The sequence below is a fragment of the Felis catus genome, chromosome C1 (assembly GCF_018350175.1).
Source record: "Felis catus isolate Fca126 chromosome C1, F.catus_Fca126_mat1.0, whole genome shotgun sequence".
NCBI classification, from domain to species: Eukaryota; Metazoa; Chordata; class Mammalia; order Carnivora; family Felidae; genus Felis; species Felis catus.
The window spans coordinates 187,970,327-187,990,455 of NC_058375.1; the positions used below are offsets into that span (position 1 = coordinate 187,970,327).

The following is a 20,129-nucleotide window of genomic DNA, read 5'->3' on the forward strand; positions in this document are numbered from 1 at the left end:
TGGAGTTAAATGGCATAAAGTAGTATCTGGCACATAGTAAGTGCTCAATAAATGTTAGTTCTAGACCTCCCTGCCTTGTGTTTTCAAGCATAATTACTAACTAATTGCAATGCTCAAATGTTCAAAATCACAAGAATCAAAAATCAATTTGTAAAGAAGTAAAAACAGCTCAGAGGCTGTAACTTGAATGCTGACTGATTGTTTTATTGGTTTAGCTTCATCTCCCCTTGGCTTCCCTCTCTTTTCCACTCTATTTGGAAAAGTAGGAAAATCCCAGCTGCAAATCTAAGATTCCTCCAACAATGTGATATTGGTCACATCACTTATGCTCCCTGCATCCTTAGTTTGCTCATCTGTAAAATGGAGTAATGGTATTCCACCTTCTCTGTGTTGTTGTTAAAAATCACAAAAGAGGTAAAATAATAATAATAATAATAACAATACTAATAAGGCTCTCTAAGATCTCTAAATTGTTAACCAAATTCACATTATTTGGATAATCTGGATTCATATTTTGAAACAGAGAGACCAAGTTTTGTGGTCTTATTTCAACAACTGAAATTCCAATACCTTCCTTGCACACCTGTTTCTATTAAGCATAAGCAAATGAGCCAGAGATGATGTTTATTGAGAAAAATCTTGGTTTCCCTTGCATAGATTGAGTCATATATTCAACATCACCTAGAATACAGCCAAAGGGAAGAATGCTTCTCCATATCCCCCTACCTACAGTGCCCTCTGCCCCAGTTTAGACAGTTTACCATATAAGCGAGTGGCCACTTAGCCAGAGTTTCACTTCCCCTACTCTCAGAAATATATTTGGTTCCAGGTGAATCTGACCAGGAAGAATGGACCTGAAGTCTGGCTTGGCTCCAAAGGATCATTCTAGAACACACAAAAAGGTCTTTAGTGCCACACTCTGTATGGACTTGAGGTCCTCTTGGGGGCAGACCTAATGTGGCCCTGGGCCTCCTCAGATTGAGAGGTCCCAGGGCTCATGAGGCTTTCTTGGGCCACTAAAACCTGAGCAGACCCCTCTAAACATGAGCCTGAGTCTGCCTCTGTTCAACCAACATTCTCAGCTTTGGCTCAGACCCTAGAGAAGCTCTCAGGAGCCAATGGTCAGAGGAAGGAGAGTTGGAGGGAGGGAGTAGCCTATTGAGTGGGCATTTGGCCTTTGACCCACTGACACTAAGGATGGGAATGATGTAAGGGAATGACAAGGGTTGGGGATAAAGAGGGAGGCTGGGAGCCTCCAGAAGTCTGGAGTTCCAACATATACAGGGCCCCTGAAAGGCTTCCAGAGCCCCTGGTTGAAAGTCAGCCCCACATTGTTCTATGCAGAGGCATGCCAAGAGTAGAGGTGTTGCTAAAACGGCTCCAATAAGGAAGGTTTGCCAGATCGTTTCAGCAATAAATCTACCTTGAGTAAGTGATGAAAATAGCTGCAGGACCCTTTACCCCATCGATGAAAGATTTGTTAACTATGCTGGAGTCATCTGTTGACTCAGATCCTTCCTGAGGGTTGCACAGACAGGGTAAGTTCAGAGAGCTGAGCAGCCGTCCATCACAGAGCATTCAGCAAAGGCTTTTCCACAAGTAAACAACCAGCAGACAGCCCAGGAAATCAAGTGCTTCAGACTGAACATCTCAATGACAACAGAGCAGGACTGCTGGTCAGCCCACCATAATCACACCACTGTTACCCTCCAGTCCCTCACAGTTTGCAAAGGGCCAGCATGTTCATTCTTTGAGTGCCAGACAACTTTGTAAGGAAGCAACGGCAAAAGAAATCAGTATCCCCATTTTACAGAGGAGGAAACTGAGTCCAAGAAATGAAGACTCAATCCTGAGCCTCCTGGATCCCAGTGAAGTTCTGTTCTATAGACCTGGCTGTAAGCCAACCTCCATATAAGCACAAGCAGAAATGCAGAAACAAGAAAGGAAGAGAAAAAAGGCCTTGATCAACACTTTTGCCCAGAGGAGCAAGAAGGGAGGCAGTTTGGAAGCAGCTAACAGTACCATGCCCATCTCTGGCTTTACAAGGCTGATGCACTGTTCACCTTTGCAGGTCAGCAGGGCCTGGATGAAGGGGAAGCTGGGACTGGTGGACGCATGGACGAGGGCTGTCTAGCCAAGAATCACAGCCAGGGGATTCACTTGCTGCCACTCAGGAAGCAGCCATGCCAGGAAGATGAAACCCAGGCAGAGGTACCATTTCTAATAGGCTCTCTTGTGTCATTGTTCTTCTTGACTCCAGAGGGGATACTCCCTCCCTTCACCATTTCTTGGGGTTCATCCAGAGAAGGGAAGAGTACTTCGAGCCTATTGACCACTGTTTTCCAAAGGGTCACATGTGGAACACTGCCAGCTGCTCAATGAAAAAAAAGAATTTTGTGGCCATATACATTTGGGAAACGCTGCATACCATATCCTCCTCCCAGAGAGTCACAGGACACATTTGAATATAAACCATTTGGGGAAGTTCTATAGGTGAAGTAGCTGGTTTAACTTTCACACATGGTTTTCCAAATTTCTTTAACCACAGAGTCTCCCTACACTCTTTGCCCCATCTAGGCAACTGGAGTCTTCTAGAAAAGAGCTCTTGGCCTTACAGTTGGAAAAGCCTTTGTTTGAATCCCGGATATGACTAGTTGTGGTGAGCCTGATAAAGAAACGTAACTGACTGAGCCTGAATTACTTATTTTGTAAAATGGAGCTGTTATCATACATACTCACTAGCTACCATGAGGATTAAATCCATTAAAATGTAAAAATGCTTTCTAAACTCTAAGGTGTGTGTGTGTGTGTGTGTGTGTGTATGTGTGTGGGCGCGCGCGCACACGCGTGCGTAAGATGACAGCGGTTCAGAGCAATATAGACAACACATGCTCCTATCTTCAAGCTCAGTTGACTTACAAGAAGGTCACTGTGAGCTGGAAAGGGGGAGAAGAGAGGTGCCACATGGCAGAAGGGCAAAGGGAGAGACCTTTTACAATGCATAGAGATAAGGATCATAGAGCTTCGTTTTTTAAATTTTTTTCAGGAAAGCACTATATGCAAGAAAAAGAAAGTACTATATGTCAGGCATGGTTAAAGGTCATTCCTCCTCTATGAATAGTAAAATGTTTTATTATAACAAACAACATTAGAGATCTTGCTATTACAACCATGTTTTTCTTCCTAGGCTGCAAAGGAGATTTCTTCCTTGGAACTACAGTCTAGCACAAGGTCTGACTGTTAAAGGAACCTGCTCTATTCCTTTACAAAGCCTGTTTACAGGAATGTGTATCTGTCATTCCCCAGGACACATCAATAGAGAATCACCCTCGTATACACACTTCAAAGGAGAGCCACAATGAAAAAATACAGCAAACCTCCAGAAGGGCCTTTGGGCATGCCTGCATCGATCATTCTTGGCTCCTGAGTGACAAATCCCACATTACATTCTATGGAGGGGCCTTCCCCAATAGAAAGGCAGATCTCAGCGGTAAGAAGCCAAACGTCTTTCTTGTTAATATGGGTAACCCTAATCATGCAGAGCTCATTTAAGAACACTGAGGCATGCCGAGCATCACTTCCTCATGTCTTTTATCTTAGAAAGTAACAAAGTCCAGTCGAAGGTGGCAACAGGACTGACAACCCCTTTTTTTGCCTAGTACTCAAGCAAGTACTCAAGCAAGTACTCTAATTGCATACTGCAATTAGACCGCCTGGGTTTAACCCCACTTTCCAGTTGTGATCTTAGGCAAGTTATTTGATCTTGCTGAGGCTCAGTTTCCTCACCTGTAGATTGGGGATAAGAATAATCCCTTCATAAGACTATTGTGGGGATTAAGTGAGTTATTGCACATAAAATACTTTGTATAATTCTTTTCCTATATTTAGTACTTAGTATGTGTTAATTGCTACTATTATTATCATTCTCTCCATCACCTGACTTGCCAGCAAGAACCCAACCCAGGTAATGAGATTAGGACTCCTTGAACCTACCTCAGCCAAAGTCATGGCTGTCTCAGTGCCTGTCCTTGCCTCTATTCCTATTAACCCCAAAGTGATAGAAGTTGAAAGTCAACTGTCTGTCCACATACTTGCAACTAATAAGTTCTCATTCCCATCCTATTTCTACAGACAGACAAGAGAATATAAAACTCCACAAGGGCAGAAGCAGTCACTTGTTACAGGAGCCTCCTGCTGAAAGATGCCTTTTCCCTCCTATAGCACCTGCCACTGGCTCAGAGAAAAACACAGCTGGGGAAGTGAAGAAGAAAAAGGTTGTGTGTATGTGTGTGTGTGTGTGTGTGCATGTGCACATGTGCATGCATTCTTGCTCTTAAAAGATTAATCTCAATCTAGCAATGAGACAATTAAAAGGGATGTCTCAGAGAACTGGCCCTACTTGCTATTGAGCTCATCATGTGCAGCTAGAATAAAGCTGTAGTAATTTACTAAATGTTGAAAATGGTGCACTACAAGGAGTTTCAGCTGCCCCAGTTCTACCTTAAAGCACATGATATTACCGCACTCTGGTGGCAACAGAGTCCTTTGTGCTATTAAGGGGTTGGGGGTTATCTGTAAATTTGTAAGGATGGAATTTGAGCTTATAAGCAGTTGACTCACTTCAAACTCAAAATGCTAGAGATCTTGAATTTAGCAATGGATTTGCTTGAGGATCTGTCACCTTTGAAAATGTACAGTAAATTTGGCAAGTTTATCAACCTTTTCAAAAGTCAAGTACACCATTTCCCCCGAGAATGTTCCTAGCTGTCTCTGGCATCATCCTGCCTTGCAATTCTACGTGGGTCTTCCATGGTTTGGAGGTACCTGTGCTGAGCAGGAACAAGTGGGGACTCTGGAATGCTCTGTCTGTAGCAGTTGCATGAACTAAAGCCCTCTGAGCTGCAGTGACCTCATCTGTGCACACAGATAATAATGCCCACCTCACAGGGCTGATGGAAGGATGAAATGAGTTGATGCATTTTTGTGAAAGTATCTTGTCTTGGATTGGGAACTATAGCAATGTTAGTTCATTGTGGGGACTCGTCCTCTGAAGTGACACTGGATGAGCCATGGGCATTCCAGGTGGTCCTGGTGTCGATGAGGGAAGTTATTGTCAGTCTGTTCAGGATTTTCTCAGATTTCCTGTATCTAACCTGATCTAAACCTTCCCATCCATACCAGAAAGTCCTCTGTCTTCCCCAGTTCCTTTTGAACCAGGGTAAACAGTAGGCCTGATCTGCCAGAGTCACTGCATGCCTAAGGAAAGCCCTTGATTTCATACCCCAGGTCAGCCCAGAACCAAGGCAGGCTCAGAAGACAGGAGTCCTTTCCTTCAACCCTTGTATATGGTTTAGCAGAGGAAGGCAGTATTTTCCACTATATTAAAACTCTATATAAAGTTTTAATTGGAATAAAGAAATTAAGGCTTGGCTTGTCAGCATACCTCACACAAATCATTTGGATTTCCACATAGATTTCTCAATGCAAACCTTGTCAAACAAAATGCACAAGGTCAGTATTCAGAAAAGGGCAGTTGGTGGGCAGCTGGCACCTAGACAGTTAAGGTCTCTAGGAACATAAAGATCCTATGTGCATACACTTGGTTAATCATTTTCTTAATGTCTCAAAATTATAAATATCATCCTGCATATACTTGGTTGAATTTCCTTCCTCATCCAACTCTAAACATGTAGGGTGTTTGCGTGTGTTTCTGATCATTGTTTTCTCTTTGAACACACACACAAAATGAAAAACAGTTTTCTTTTTCCTCCTGTGAAATTGAACTCCTTGAAACCCAGAACACGTATACATTTCACAGAGCCAAGTTCATATGTTAAAAGCTGCAAGCTAAAAGGAGGAATTTTCAGCAACTTTTTAAAAAAATTGTTAAATGTTTATTTATTTTTGAGAGAGAGAGAGAGAGAGAGAGACAGACAGAGTGTGAATGGAGGAGGGGCAGAGAGATGGAGACACAGAATTCAAAGGAGGCTCCAGGCTCCAAGCTGTCAGCACAGAGCCCACCACAGGGCTCGAACTCATGAACTGTGAGATCATGACCTGAGCTGAAGTCAGACACTCAACTGACTGAACTACCCAGACTCCCCTCAGTAACTTTTGAGTAACTGGAAAGAGAAGACCCTAAGTACTACTACCCTCAATGTCTCATTCTCTCTCTCTCCCTGTCTCTCTTTCTCTCTGAACACACACACACACACACACACACACACACACACACACACACACACATATTTTGGGGTTTTTTTGGACACAAAAAATTGGGCTAAAGTTGCCACTGATTCTGTCACATGGTGATTCATTTTCAGCTATGTTTCTATTGCAGAAATGTGAAGATACCTAGATATTCTTCAAGTGGCAAGATTATACCTAATGAGAGAAGAGCCTCTCTCAAAGAAATATCCCATGAAAAATTCTAATCCCAAACATTATTGTAACTACGTGTAATTAGCTCATTCTGTACTCACAGCAACCTTATGAGGTAGCAAGTATGATTACTCCCATTTTACAGAGAAAGAAATTGAGGCTTAAAGAGTTTACATAAAGTAAGCAAACACAAATGCATATTCCTACTTTCTGCTCTTTGTAACCTAAAATGTTGCACAGTCAATGTTCTGTACCTTGCTTTTTTCCCTTAGCAACACACACAGGGATTCCTCACTTTCCATACACAGAAATCTCAGCTATATCATTCCAACCCGGCTTAGTTTCCTCGGCTGCAAGACAAAGAAAGACTATATTTTGTCTTGAAGGCTGTCGAATTTATCATGTTTATACATCTCAGAGGAATCAAAGGATGGATTAAGGGAGGGGCATTTCCCAGTTCCCAAGAAGCAAAGCGGCACCACTCTGATCATACAGCCAGCTCCCCGGTTAGCCGGTTGGTCGGCTTTACTTCTCAGCCATGGGTACTGAAGCTACGTCACACCCAGCAGCACCTGGTGCTAGAGATACAAGAAGATACAGTGTTGTTTGTCCTCTGCAAGCAGCAGTTTTTAAATACCTGCCATGTTGGGTTTTGTTTTGTTTTCAAATTTTCTCCAGGTGCCCAAGGCTTTGAAACTACCTCCCATCTCAGAAGAACCACCCAGAGTCCTGAACCCCCTGAGGAGTCCATTTAAAGCCAATGAACCTCCAGCAGAACTCTTTATCTTCCCAGTGGAGATTCATTTCCACACCCAACATCCCTCAAAAGAAAAGTCACACAGAAGAGGTAGATCACCTGTGTTTAGGTGTTCCTGAGGGAACTCAGGCAGACACTTGGATGTGGGCCTCCCTAATGTAAATGTCTTCTAAATCATGGTTTACCCTCCTCAGAATCATCATCTTCAGAGAACATTTTTTAAAGGAAGAAAAAGGGTAAAATCTAGAAGTCGATGCCTTCTGGTCATATTCACATGTCCCCATATGGTAGTAAAGATGGCCTCCTGCATGGGTTGGTTTTTTTCTTTTTTTTTAAGTTTATTTTTTTGAGAGAGAGAAAGAGAGTGAGAGAGTGCACACAAAGGGGAAGGGTCAGAGAGAGAGAGAGACAGAATCCCAAGCAGACACTGCACACTGTCAGCACGGAGCCAGACATGGGGCTCAAAACCACAAACCGTGATATTGTGACCTGAGCCAAAATCAAGAGTTGGATGCTTGGGGCGCCTGGGTGGCTCAGTCGGTTGAGCGTCCAACTTCGGCTCAGGTCATGATCTCATGGTCCGTGAGTTCCAGCCCCGCGTCGGGCTCTGTGCTGATGGCTCAGAGCCTGAAGCCTGTTTCAGATTCTGTGTCTCCCTCTCTCTCTGCCCCTCCCCCGTTCATGCTCTGTCTCTCTCTGTCTCAAAAATAAATAAACATTAAAAAAAAATTAAAAAAAAAAAAAAGAGTTGGATGCTTAACCAACTAAACCACCCAAATGCCCTGGCCTCCTGCATTTTCATGCTAATCTCTTATCTGTTAACCCCACTAGAAAGGATATGCCCCTTAAAAGCTCTTGCAAAAGTACCAGAATTGCCTCTGATTGGCCAGGCTTGAGTTGCATGCCCAACCTGGACCCAATCATTGCAGCTAAGACAATGAAATGTGCTCATTAGCCAGTCACACGCCCATCCCCAGAGTCAGGGAATGGACACAGCTCCACCCAAACCACATAGTGTGAGCAGGGGAGAGATGGGTCCCCCAAAAAGAAGAGACAGTTGGCAAAAACCACAGACATCTACAAAACTTGGCTTTCTCCTTGTCTCCTAGGTGCTCCACACCCTGAGTCAGGACCAGAAACAGAAGAAAAGGTCAGGGCTTTACGGAAACCTCCCATGAAGCATGCATCCCTAGAAAAGCCAAGGGAGTTAACAGTGCATCTCCCAGTGGACACGGGCAGGGACATGCTCTCACCTCAAGGTAGCTATTCATTCCCTCCAGTATCCCACAGGACTCTCACCCCGAAAGGAAGCAAGACAAGACACACAAGGAACCTCAGCCATGAAGAAGGAGGCTGGAAGGGAAGCTAGTTGCTCCCCTGCCACTCGAAAATGGCTTAGTTCAGGCAGTGGCTGTCTTCACCAAAGTGCTATTATAAGACCAACTTAGTGTCTAGTTCATGCAACTTACTCACTGAATCATCCCCCTACTGACAGTTTCTGGTTGCAGATGTAAAACAGCACCAGACTTACTAAAACTTTGCTGCATGCTTTATAGTTTATCTTATGTTTTTGGCCAATGAAATTCCATTTCTAATCAATTTAAGAATATTTATTTATTCATTAAAAGTCATAATATCAATAAAAGACTTCAATTTTTCAAGACATCACATGGACATTTGAAACTATACATATGAGTATACCTAAGGGAATCTTTTATGCGTTGATAGGTTGGAAGTGATGGGTCATATTTAGAAAGCCCCTCATTTTCACAAAACTGAACGTCCTTTCCAATGGGCAAGATGACTGTATGATAAATGTTGAGTGGTCTCTGACGGGTGCTAATGAAAAGTAAAAGGATGAGCATTCATATTTATGGAGTTCTTCCTCTGTGCCAGGTACCACCCTTAGTTTATCTCATTTACTCCTCACAACAACCTTGCCCTCATTTCAGAGATCAGAAAACTGAAGGCCTGAGAGATAAGTAACTTGTTTGAGGTCACACAATTACAAGTGGCCTAGCTGGGATAGGAGCTCAGGCCTTCTGATGCCAGAATCTGTCTTCCTACCCATTACACTGTCTTTCAGAATAAACAATACAATGAACAGGTCAGAACATTCTTGAGATGTTTCAGTGTTGAAAGCTTCCTTTGATTACTGGGGAAAGAGCTCATTCACTCTATCTCTTAAGTGAGAGTTAATCATCCTAAAGACTCTGAAGTTTCCTTAAAAAAAAAAAATCTAGATGTGGGCAAGGGTTGCTCTGTGTGCAAACAGGTAGGAAAGCAGCTTTCCACCTGTGGGTCTCAACGTCAGGTGCACAGTCTGAGCCACTGAGATCAGTGGCAATACTGGTAAATTTCATCTTTGATATTGCTCACCTCACACTGCTCTCCACTTGTTTCGAGCTGCCATGTTCACCAGGTATCTAGAGCTTGTGCATCGTCTGCCGCCCTGCCAGAAGGAACCTGGTCTGGAAAGTCCCTGATACGTTGGTGTGAGTTAGTTCAGTATGTGACCCAACCTAGTGGTAGAAGCATAAAGAAGAGTCTAAAAAGGCAAGATTTCCATGACAATCTTTTTTACAAGGTTCCTAGGACAAGGGTGTTTAAAGCTGCTAAGCAGAACTGCCCCATTGCTAGAGGTTGCACATACCCATTTACTTGCTTAGCCCTGGATAATCTCACCTCTAATATCATAAAAATAAAACGAGATTTTATATATGCATATACACCATATATATTTTTTTGATGAACCACCTGAGATTAAATTGCAGACTTTGTGTATTTCTTCCTTTAGCAGCACATATTTCCTGAGAGCAATGAGTTTCTCATTCATAGACACAATGTAATTACCACACTCAAGAAAATTAACATTGATGCAATATTATTTTCTTTTTTTTTTTTTAATTTTTTTTTTAATGTTTACTCACCTTTGAGAGAGAGAGACAGACAGAGCACAAGCAGGGGAGGGGCAGAGAGACAGGGAGACACAGAATCAGAAGCAGGCTCCAGGCTCTGAGCTGTCAGCCCAGAGCCTGACGCAAGGCTCGAACCCACAATCCGTGAGATCATGACCTGAGCCGAAGTCAGGCTCTCAACTGACTGAGCCACCCAGGTGCCCCGCAATATTACTTTCTAATACATAGTCCATATTCAAATTTTCCTAATTATACCAATAATGTTCCTTATAGTTTTTTCCCCCCAAGCAATCCAGGACTCTACTCAGGATCATGTATTGTATTTAATTGTCTCATGTCTTTAGAATCTTGTTCTTCATGACATTTGACATTTTTGAAGAGGATAGACTAGTTGCTTTTCAGATTGCTCTCAATTTTGATTTGTCTGTTTCCTTGTGATTAGATTCAGATGCAACATTTTTGGCAAGAAGAGTATGTAAGTGACAATACATCCTTCCCAGCAATCACATCAAGAGACACAAAATATCCCTTCATATTTATTTCATTTGTTATAATTTGTTTTATTATAGGGGATGTTAAATTTCATTATTTAGTTAAAGGTGGTGTCTACTAGATTTCTCCATTGTAAAGATACATTTTCCCTTTGTAATAAATAAGTAGCCTGTGATACTTTGAAATTGTGTGTGAAGCCAGCTTTGAAACACAACAGCAACAGTGTGTTAAACGTGAAATAAAGACCACTCTCTGAGATTAAGACAAGGTCTCAATCACTTAGATTACTGGGTTTCACCCTTCCTAGAATAGTCCCTACTGATTTTGAAAAAGAGCTGGAGGAAGAGAACAGAAGTGAAGGGAATGATGTGCTTTGTGTAGCATTATCATCAATCCCATTACCCTCTATCATCTGGAAGGTGTTACTTTGTACTTTATAACCTTGAGGAACTAAGTGATCGTTGGTTCTGCGTAGAAAAATTGCTTTGTGGTTGAAACTCTGTAATCAACAATCCCATGAGCCCCAAGATGGGGCTTTCTAATTTGAGATTTTGGTCTAGAAGGTTCTCATAGCCTCTCTAGTCTTTTTTTTTTTATCTCAGGGGCCTGTGAACAAGATGAGAACAATAACCACTGCTCGGGTCCTCCCAGTGCTTACAGGCTCCCCAACTGAAGGGCCACTGTTCTAGCTAGCCACCTTGGCCATGGGAGACACCTGGCCTCCACTCCTTAGCAGGGCTAGAAAAGAGGGACAAACTTAAGAACAACTGGAATAAACCAGCCTAAGCACAAGGAGCTATCAACCAAGTCAAAAAAAAAAGGTTCTTTCTCCTTCTTGCCAATTCAGAAATTCTCACTTGTGCTTTTTCTCCTTTTGCTCTGGAAGGTGATGATGCCCCACCCCAAAATATGACCCCACCAATGTCCCTGATTAAAGGAATAAAAAGTCCAGAGAGCCAGAGGGGCCGGGACAGCCCCAGGACATCAGGCTGCAACAGCTCCACAGGCCCCATGGACGTGAGAAGGGCCAAGGGGACACTCCCAGCAGAAGGACAAGGTAATCACTTCTGGGGTATACAGATGCTCCCCACCCCCACCCCCACCCAGCTTGTCTGTGGCTCTTGGCTCATTTAAAGCATCTGCCAGGGCCACACAGCAGCTGTGATGTAAGCTGTCTGAAAGCCACCTCATTGAAAAGAGGAAATGAGCAGTGTTTCCAACAATGTCTGGGATTAATGTTCACCATGCATATTCCTAAAGAGTCAGTACATGTTTTAAGGGTTTGCTGCACCAACATGCACTGCCAAGCTGTTCTGTGCTCTCCTCACTCCTGGCAGCAGTATGTAATGACACAGCTCCCTGTGCTCATCAGGGAGACACGCTACTGGATTTACCAGGATATTCAACACCCTCCCTGGGGCAAGGGAGCCTGGTGACATGACCCTGCCAACAGGAAGAGTCCCCTGAGAGAAACCGCCCTCCAGCCTGAGGCCTGTTCACAGAGAGAGAAGGACCCTGGGTTTCTACTGAAGGGTGAGGCAGAGCAAATCCACATCCTCTATGACTTAGGCCCACTTAAAGTTCTTATCCTTAAGGGCTGACAGTCTAGGAGGAGACTAAGATGCTTATACAAGAGCAATAATGCAGAGACAGTGCAGCAATAGCTTCCACGGGGGACTTCGATCTAAAAGCAGCTCATAAAGCAAAAATTGCTTAGAGTCCAAATTACCCGAGAGTCCCTTAGGGAGGTGCCATACTGGACACTTTCTAGACCATTTTCTAGAAAGTGCAGCCCAGCCAGCTATTCCTCCTTCATGGGAGTGTTGGGCTGCTTTCTCTGGCTGAGCCCCAGATGAAGGAGATCAGTGTGTGTTTGGGTGCCAGACAATGTGAAGAAAGTATCTCTGTTAACAGCAGAATCACACTCAGGGCTGCAAGAAACTCACTCTCTGAGAGGCACATGGGAACTGAGAACCACAAAGACAGCAAGTATGGCATCTTTCATTTTCATCTCACGCCACTCAGGGACAGGATGCCTCACTGTTTAAGTCTCTGACTCCCTCCCTCCTTCCCCCAAGCATGTATAGTTGAAACCTTGTAAGCATAAATTAAATACATAGATCAGTAACTCCTTTATGTGTTTGCAGCTTCTCTAACACTGCAATGGTCAAAATCAAACTCCTCTCTTTCACTACCTCTCTATCTCTTTCTCCAAAGATGTCATTTTCACTTATAAACTATTTCTGTAAGGAATCTTTCTCCTACAACACTCTCCCCTTTTATACTTGCATGGCAGTGATCCTCTATTAAATTTGATACAAATGAACCAAACTTTAGGTACAGTCATGTCAGTAACAAGGGTGTTCTAGGAGGTTGCATAGCCCAAGACAAATCACAGCAAACACACACACACACACACACACACACACACACACACACACACACTTGGACATTTTTATAAAGGGAGTATCTGATTAGAATGGGGGCGCCTGGGTGGCTCAGTTGGATCTCACAGTTTATGAGTTCAAGCCCAGCATCGGGCTCTGTGTTGACAGCTCACAGCCTGGAGTCTGCTTTGGATTCTGTGTCTCCCTCTCTCTCTGCCCCTCCCCTGCTCATTCTCTCTCTCTCCCTCTCAAAAACAAATAAACACTAAAAAAAAAAAAAAAGAAAAAATGAATACCAGGGCCATGACTATGATAAGAATGCAGCCTAAAGCCCCAAGTGTGTTGGCTAAGTGTGTGTAAATGAATATGTATATGAGAGCACATGTGTGTATGAGAGTATGTGTATGCTTATATGCCTACATGAGTACTTGTGTGTATGTATGTGTGTGTGATTATGCAGGCATGCATGCCTGAGGACAAGTGTGCATGTATTGATGTGTGTCCTTGTTCATGCATGGTACATGTGTACATGCGTGCACACATGCATATGTGGTTGTGCATGCATGCGTGTGCACACTCGCTTTGCATATATATGTGTGTGCACACCTGTAATCAGATGTGTGTGCACATCTGTAAATGTGTGTGTTTCTGTGTGTGCATCTTATGCCTGTGTGTGTGTGTATGTGTGTGTCCTTGTAAGCATCCACTGTGGCCAGTGGCCAGCTTTCTTCCTGATCCCTGTGCCACAGTGATAGGGAAGGGAATGTTATAGAAACACCTTCAACTCTTCTAAGCAACATAGGGAAATACAGCTTCCTTCTTCTCAGTGGCCTGAGGACCTGGAGTCACTGAGCAGTCCCAGCATTGATCCATAGGGTAGGCTGTACTGCAGAGCACTGCAGAGAGACATGTGATGGAAAAGGGAAGCAGAGGCTGAAATCACCCAGGGGCTGGGCTACACACCACCCTAGTCTTGCCAATATAGGGCTGCTTGAGTCCAGAGAGACCCCTTTGCCAGAGTCTCACAAAGGCATGACATAGGCTAGTGGCAGTCGCACACTGACCTCCAGAGAGCAGGACGTAAATGCTGGCCCTGCTCTGCAAAATCCCAGGAGTAGGGCTGACCCTGCACTCTGGCAAGCACCTGAGCACACTAGCATCTGCCTGCTGGGGATTCGGGGAGCACAGTCCAGGTGAAGCCTGCCTCCCCTGCACTGGGGCTAACATTGTCCATGCTTGTGTTTATTTTCAAGAAGATTCCAAAGACCCCACACCGGGACACTTCTTGCTGGGTCCAGATGGAGAAAACATCTGCCTATCCCTCCCCAGGCCTACTGAAACCGAGGATCCTCTTTCAAGTAAAGGTAAGATGTTACACCACAGGCCAGCCTCACTTTTATATGGAAAGATTTTACCTGTAGCTTCCAAAACTTCCCAGCAGCAGAGACATCGTTAAAAACAGATGCAAGTCAGCCAGTTTCTCCCCTCTCACTGACACAGAGGTGCTTCTGTAGCTCAGACACAATAACCCAATGTTTGCATGACAAGTTTACTCTTGCTGGAGCATCTGGAGAGGGAAGTTCCTGTGGAATGGCTTGGAGGAGGTCTAATGTGCTGTGTTGATGCCTTGATGAGAATGATAAAGCCCTTTTGGTAATTGCCCAAACTAAACACTGCCTTTTCTCTTCTTTCCAGCCACCTTCCAGAGGTGGAGATGGTTAATTGGTAATCCAATCAGGTACCCTTGTTATGTGCGTTGGTTCATTGCTGCAAATCATTTGGCTTCTGACAGATATCAAAGCAGTTTCCAAAAACCCTCTGGCACATTGCCTTTTTGGAGAAGAGATGCTGGCTCTGGGCAATAGCCATTTTGCAAAGGGGAAAAAAAAAATGAAGTCAGAGGGTGATGAGTATCAACCACCCAGGAACCATCATGATGTGTATGTGTGAGACGTATGCCCAGCAGGCCTCTTGATGAGGGAGATTAAAATCTGTACTCATTTGGTGAGTTATGTCACCACTGGCTTAATAAAAAGAGCATGGATTCAAAGCCAGGAGATTTGAGTAGCCCTGGCTTGTCCTCTGCCTCCATCTACATGTCAGATGACTTTGGGTCAGTCCCTCCCAGTGTTCAAGGTCCCTCATCCAAAATGAGAAGATCAACTCCTCTACCTCCAGCAGCTAGGAAGTTTCTTGACTATTGCTGCAGTTTACGTATTGCATCTATTGCTTGGAAATAGATGATTAGTACATGGGTTTCCAGAAACTAGAATGCATTCAGTTCCAAATTCAGTGTTAAAGAACTTTCATCACCACTTGGGTTATCGCATGATATAAGTATAAAAATAACTTGGATCTGTATTGGCAGAAGCAGAATTTGGACAGGTGGAGGCCACTGTCAGTGTGACACAGCTGGTACAACAACTGGAGAGCAAATATGATTCTGTTCACCTGCCGCACATTTGTCCACTCCGTTCTAGGAGAAATAGCTCCCCTTTTGGTAAAGCAAAAGCCAGAAGCAGAAAAGGAAATATTTAGGCTTTAAGTTCGTTGTCACATTGTCAGTATGATGCTTCAGTCATTTTAGTATTCCCAGCACCTAACATGGTCCCTAACACATACATAGCAGGATCACAATCAATTTTCACTGAAAAGTCTTTCAATAATGTCCACACAAAAGGAGGAAAGAGAAATGAAACTTATGCTGAATAAATGGAGACTTGTCTGCCATCTTGTGCTAGTTCCATGAACAATACATTTAATCCTCTCAAGCCTAAAGGCATTCACGGTAAGCTTGTTGAATGAATCAATCCATCAGTCAGTCAGTCACTGGCCTCTTGCCAGCCTTTCCTCCACATACAATTGGTGGACCTTTAGCCTTGATGGTGATTGGAATGTGTCCTGGAAGACAAGGCAGAACCTGAAACCCACATCTCCCTACGGGGGGCCCATAGAACAGGTCTAGCCTTTGGAGAGTCTCTGTGAATAGGAAAGGTTTTGTTGCTGTTGTTTTGTTTCGTTTCATTTGAGAAGGAGTATACTAAAAAAAAGTGTTCAACTCTTGCAAAGGACTTGCTCCAATTACACCAAACTCTTTGTACCTCAGTTTGTTCAGATCCATCTCTACCATCCTCCCCTCCCTATCCTTCCAGGCTCATCTCCCATCACATTCAGGCCCACTCTTTCCTCATCTCTCCGATGGCCCAGACATTCAGGCTTCCTTCTCTTATGCCCCTCCCAGCCTTTGCCCAATTGCTCACAAATATTGAGAATTGTTTTAAGTTCCAGGCAAAGGCTCATCTTTTCTGGGACAGTTTTCTTAATAAATCCACCTCCTCTCTTTTAACTGCCTCAGCCCATTCCTCTCTCTCAATCCCAGCTTTGTGATTATTGTTTTTAATCTGCATCTGTTTTCTGTTTAGCTCCCCAAATATATTACACGAGTCCCAGAGAACCTCTTATCTTTATCTTATGTCCAAGAAATACTTGCTGATTGATTTGAATACCCCAGGTACCACAAAGGAAAGTTCTTTGGGGATCACGTTGGGTTGTTGTTGTTGTTGTTGTTGTTGTTGTTAATTTTTTAAAAATCTTGAGTAAAGGAGACAATATGATCTGTCTGATCTTTCTGAGACTCTCAGACTCTGTCAACATCTATTTGGAAATACATTCTTAGGCAATTAGATCATGATATCTTGCTTTCAGAGAGCATAGAGAAATGGATATAAACCTTCAGAAGAAAAAAAAAAAGATGTGAAGGCTAGAGATGGAATTTGACACTCTTGGTTATGTTGGGATATTGCAACACTTAGAAAATGCAAAGGCTTAAGAAAGGAAAAGTTCACTTGGAAGGATATAAGTCAAAGCAGTGGCTGTGCTCTCTGCATTGCTTATCCTTGAGTCAGATCCTTCACCTATGTTCCCAGTCATGGTGGCCACAAGAGAAGTTTTCTTTTATAAGTTTTTTTTATTGCAAGAAGTTCAAGGATGTCTGTGCCAGTGATTCAGGTTGAGACTTCAGGTCCCATGTAAATTTAAATTCTTTTTTATTTAATGTTTGTTTGTTTGTTTGTTTGTTTAGAGCAAGGAGGGGCAGAGAGAGGGAGAAAAAGAGAGAACCCCAAGCAGGCTCCATACTGTAAGCAAGAACCTGACACAAGGCTCAATCTCACGAACCATGAGATCATGACCTGAGCTGAAATCAAGAGTCAGACACTTAACCAACTGAGCCACCCATATGCCCCCATGTAAATTTAAATTCTTGATCTCTTTCAGAGTTTCCAGTTAGCACTTGTTCTTGTCCTAAATGGATTTTTACCCCAAATATGTTCTTTATGTTTTGGTCATTTATTTTATTATTTTTTTAATGTTTATTTGTGTGTGTGTGTGTGTGTGTGTGTGATAGAGAGAGAGAGAGAGAGAGAGAGAGAGAGAGAGAGAGAGAGAGAATGACAAGGGGAGGAGCAGAGAGAGAGAGAGAGAGGGAGACAGAGGATCCAAAGCAGGCTCTGCACTGTGAGTGCAGAGTCCAATTCAGGGCTCAAACTCCTGAACCACGAGATCATGACCTGAGCCAAAATTGAGAGTTGGCTGCTTAACTGACTGAGCAACCCAGGCACCCCTGTTTTGGTCATTTAATTAGCATCCTTCTTCTTACAACTTTTTCTTGGTCCTTGGTATGGTGGTTTTAAAATATGTCCACAAATTCTCTGACACTTGTTCCTCCAAAAGGGAGAAACTAATACTCCCTCCCTTGAGTGTAGACAGGACATAGTGGCTCATTTCTAATAAATGTAGAATATGACAGAATTGACCCACACTGAGCCTGGGTCATAAAAGGCACTGCAGCTTCCTCCTGGCTCTTTCTCTTGGATTCCTCACTCTGGGGAAAGCCAACCACCATGTCTGTCATGAGGCTACTCAAGCAACCTTGTGGAGAGAGGTCCATATGGCAAGGAAGTAACACCTCCTGCCAACAGCTAGAATAAACTTCCCAGGCTTATGGGTAAACTACCTTGAGAGGAGATGCTCCAGCCCCAGTGAAACCTTCAGATGACCACCCTGCCTGACATTGTGACTACAGCCTCACAAGAAACCCTGCACTAGAATCACACACCAAAGCCACTCCCAGATTCCCACAGAAACTGTGCAAGATATAATAAAGGTTTCTTGTTCTTAGGTCAGTAGATTTGGCGATAGTTTTAGCAATAGATCGTATACTTCGTGTCACTTCCTGGTGATCTGCAATTTGGTAAACAGAAACATGTAGGGTCTGAAGAATATTCCAGCTGGTCTCAAAACACTGGTTATTTGGAAGCAAACATACTAAACGGTTGACTTTTTCTTTGCTTTCCCCATTTGGCATCTGTGATAATGCTGGTTGTGGCAACCCATGGGTAAAAGAATACAATTTTCCTTGAGTAGTCTTTCTCTTAACAACTGGTGCCTTAAAGAAGATGACAGGAGAGTTAAAGGAGGAAAAGTCCATTGGGGTGCCTGGGTGGCTCAGTCAGTTGAGTGTCTGACTTTGTCTCAGGTCGCGATCTCATGGTTCACGGATTTAAGCTCTAAATTGGGCTTTGCGCTGACAGTGCAGAGTCTGCTTCGGATTCTCTCTCTCTCTCTCTCTCTCTCTGCCCCTTCCCCCACCTCTCTCTAAAATAAATAAACATTGAATTAAAAAAAATAAAGGAGGAAAAGTCCTTTAGACAAAGTAGTGTTCAGGGTAAAAAGAAAGAACTCCAGACTAAGGGTCCAAAGTCTTGGGGTTTATGCTCAGCTCTACCACCTGCAATTTCTGTGATCATGGCCAAGTAATTTCACTGCTGTGGACTTCAGCTTCCTCATATGGGAAAAGAGTAGATGGAATTAGATCCAATCCTCCCAGACTATGTCCCATAGAACTCCAATTCCTCAGAAGATTAACAGGCATTATGTAAAAAACAAAAGATTCTGAGGTCAAATAAGTGTGGAAACCAGTGAGCTAAATTAGCCAAGCAGATTCCTTACTGCAGGACTTCACAAGGCCTCTAATATGCTAATGTGAATTACTGCTCTTTCAGATGAGGATATGCATTGTTGCCCAAACTTATTTGACCACTTAATTATTTATTGTTTTCAGCAAAGCACATGTGGATCTAAGTCATTTTTGGAACACTTTGGAAAATGCTAAACTGGTGCTTTCTAAGGTTCCTTCCAGCTATAATGTTGTATGTTGCTAAATATGCCCTTTTCCCAAGGAGACTCTCCTGGTGGGGCAGTTCTGCTGTCTAAATCCTGAAGCAGGATCTCAGCCATTCAATAATTCACGACTGTTCTTATTCTCATTTTCCAAACATCACTTCTAATCATAAGGCCCACAATCCATCCATCTCTGAGTGAGAAGTAGAGGAAAGTAAGAAGCAGCCAGTGTGCAAATTTTAGACTGATTGCAAATTTTGTCCAATCAGTGTTTGTTAATAACCCATAAGAAATAATGTTGCCAGTTCTAACAATCTCAGGTCAATTGAAATATAGGAAAATGTGACTGGATATGGTCACTTGGCACCTAGCACTGTCTTCCAGTGGGCCTTCCTGTATTGCAGAGGTAAGGCTAAAAACACTTCCTGGATAACCTTTGCCATCAGGAGGCTACACGCAAATTGGGTTCTGCCAAAGAGCTGCTCTAGCAAGAGCCATGGAGGGCAGAAGCAAGGCAGAAGCTTTGGGCTATTTGTGCTGACAAGCAAGCTCATGAAGACTGAGGTAGTTGCTACAGCAACTTTATAAGCACCAAATTCTGTATAGTAACTCCATTCCTTTTTAAAATACATGGTGGTTTCTGTTCTCCACTAAGCCCTGACCAACATACTCTCCTTACAGAAATTATGGGAGATTCCCATGAGGCTCAGCATGGAGCTAATTTGGGTCTGTCACATAGACCACACAGCAGGCTGTGATAGCTGTGCTTATTCCTGGACTTCATAGAGAAGTAGGGTTCTTTCCCTCATCACAGTGAGGCCAGCAAAGCCCCAGCAGCCCACACTGGAAGGTGTTCTGATAGCCACCAGCAGAGAGCCACTAAAAAATACTAGGAAGCCTCCTTTCCTTTGACAAAAACCTCTCATGATTCCTATAAGCACAAAGACTCCCCTACCTCATATTTGGCTAAAAATGTATCATCACCACTTTATGCCTGCCAAAGAAGAAAAACGT

At 43.3% G+C, this 20,129-nt stretch overlaps 1 protein-coding gene and 1 long non-coding RNA gene across 8 annotated transcripts in view; one reads left to right on the forward strand and one right to left on the reverse strand.

The window, feature by feature from the left end:
• Positions 1-20,129, forward strand: part of KIAA2012 (uncharacterized protein KIAA2012 homolog) — a 109,867-nt gene that overhangs the window by 22,081 nt on the left and 67,657 nt on the right. For 4 of the 6 annotated variants that reach the window (XM_045034287.1, XM_045034289.1, XM_019838490.2 and 1 more), the window contains 7 exons: positions 2,072-2,211; positions 3,307-3,490; positions 4,132-4,274; positions 7,060-7,228; positions 8,248-8,397; positions 11,435-11,605; positions 14,189-14,299. In XM_045034287.1, the coding sequence (XP_044890222.1) occupies positions 2,072-2,211; positions 3,307-3,490; positions 4,132-4,274; positions 7,060-7,228; positions 8,248-8,397; positions 11,435-11,605; positions 14,189-14,299 (1,068 nt within the window). The remainder of the gene's footprint in view (positions 1-2,071; positions 2,212-3,306; positions 3,491-4,131; positions 4,275-7,059; positions 7,229-8,247; positions 8,398-11,434; positions 11,606-14,188; positions 14,300-20,129) is intronic. The other 2 variants (XM_045034288.1, XM_019838491.2) reach the window with 1 other exon arrangement.
• Positions 6,013-20,129, reverse strand: part of LOC109502815 — a 31,262-nt gene continuing 17,145 nt past the window's right edge. For both annotated transcript variants that reach the window (XR_006583478.1, XR_002161674.2), the window contains exons 3-4: positions 9,518-9,660; positions 6,013-6,959 (exon numbers count right to left, since the gene is read on the reverse strand). This is a non-coding gene — a long non-coding RNA (uncharacterized LOC109502815). The remainder of the gene's footprint in view (positions 6,960-9,517; positions 9,661-20,129) is intronic.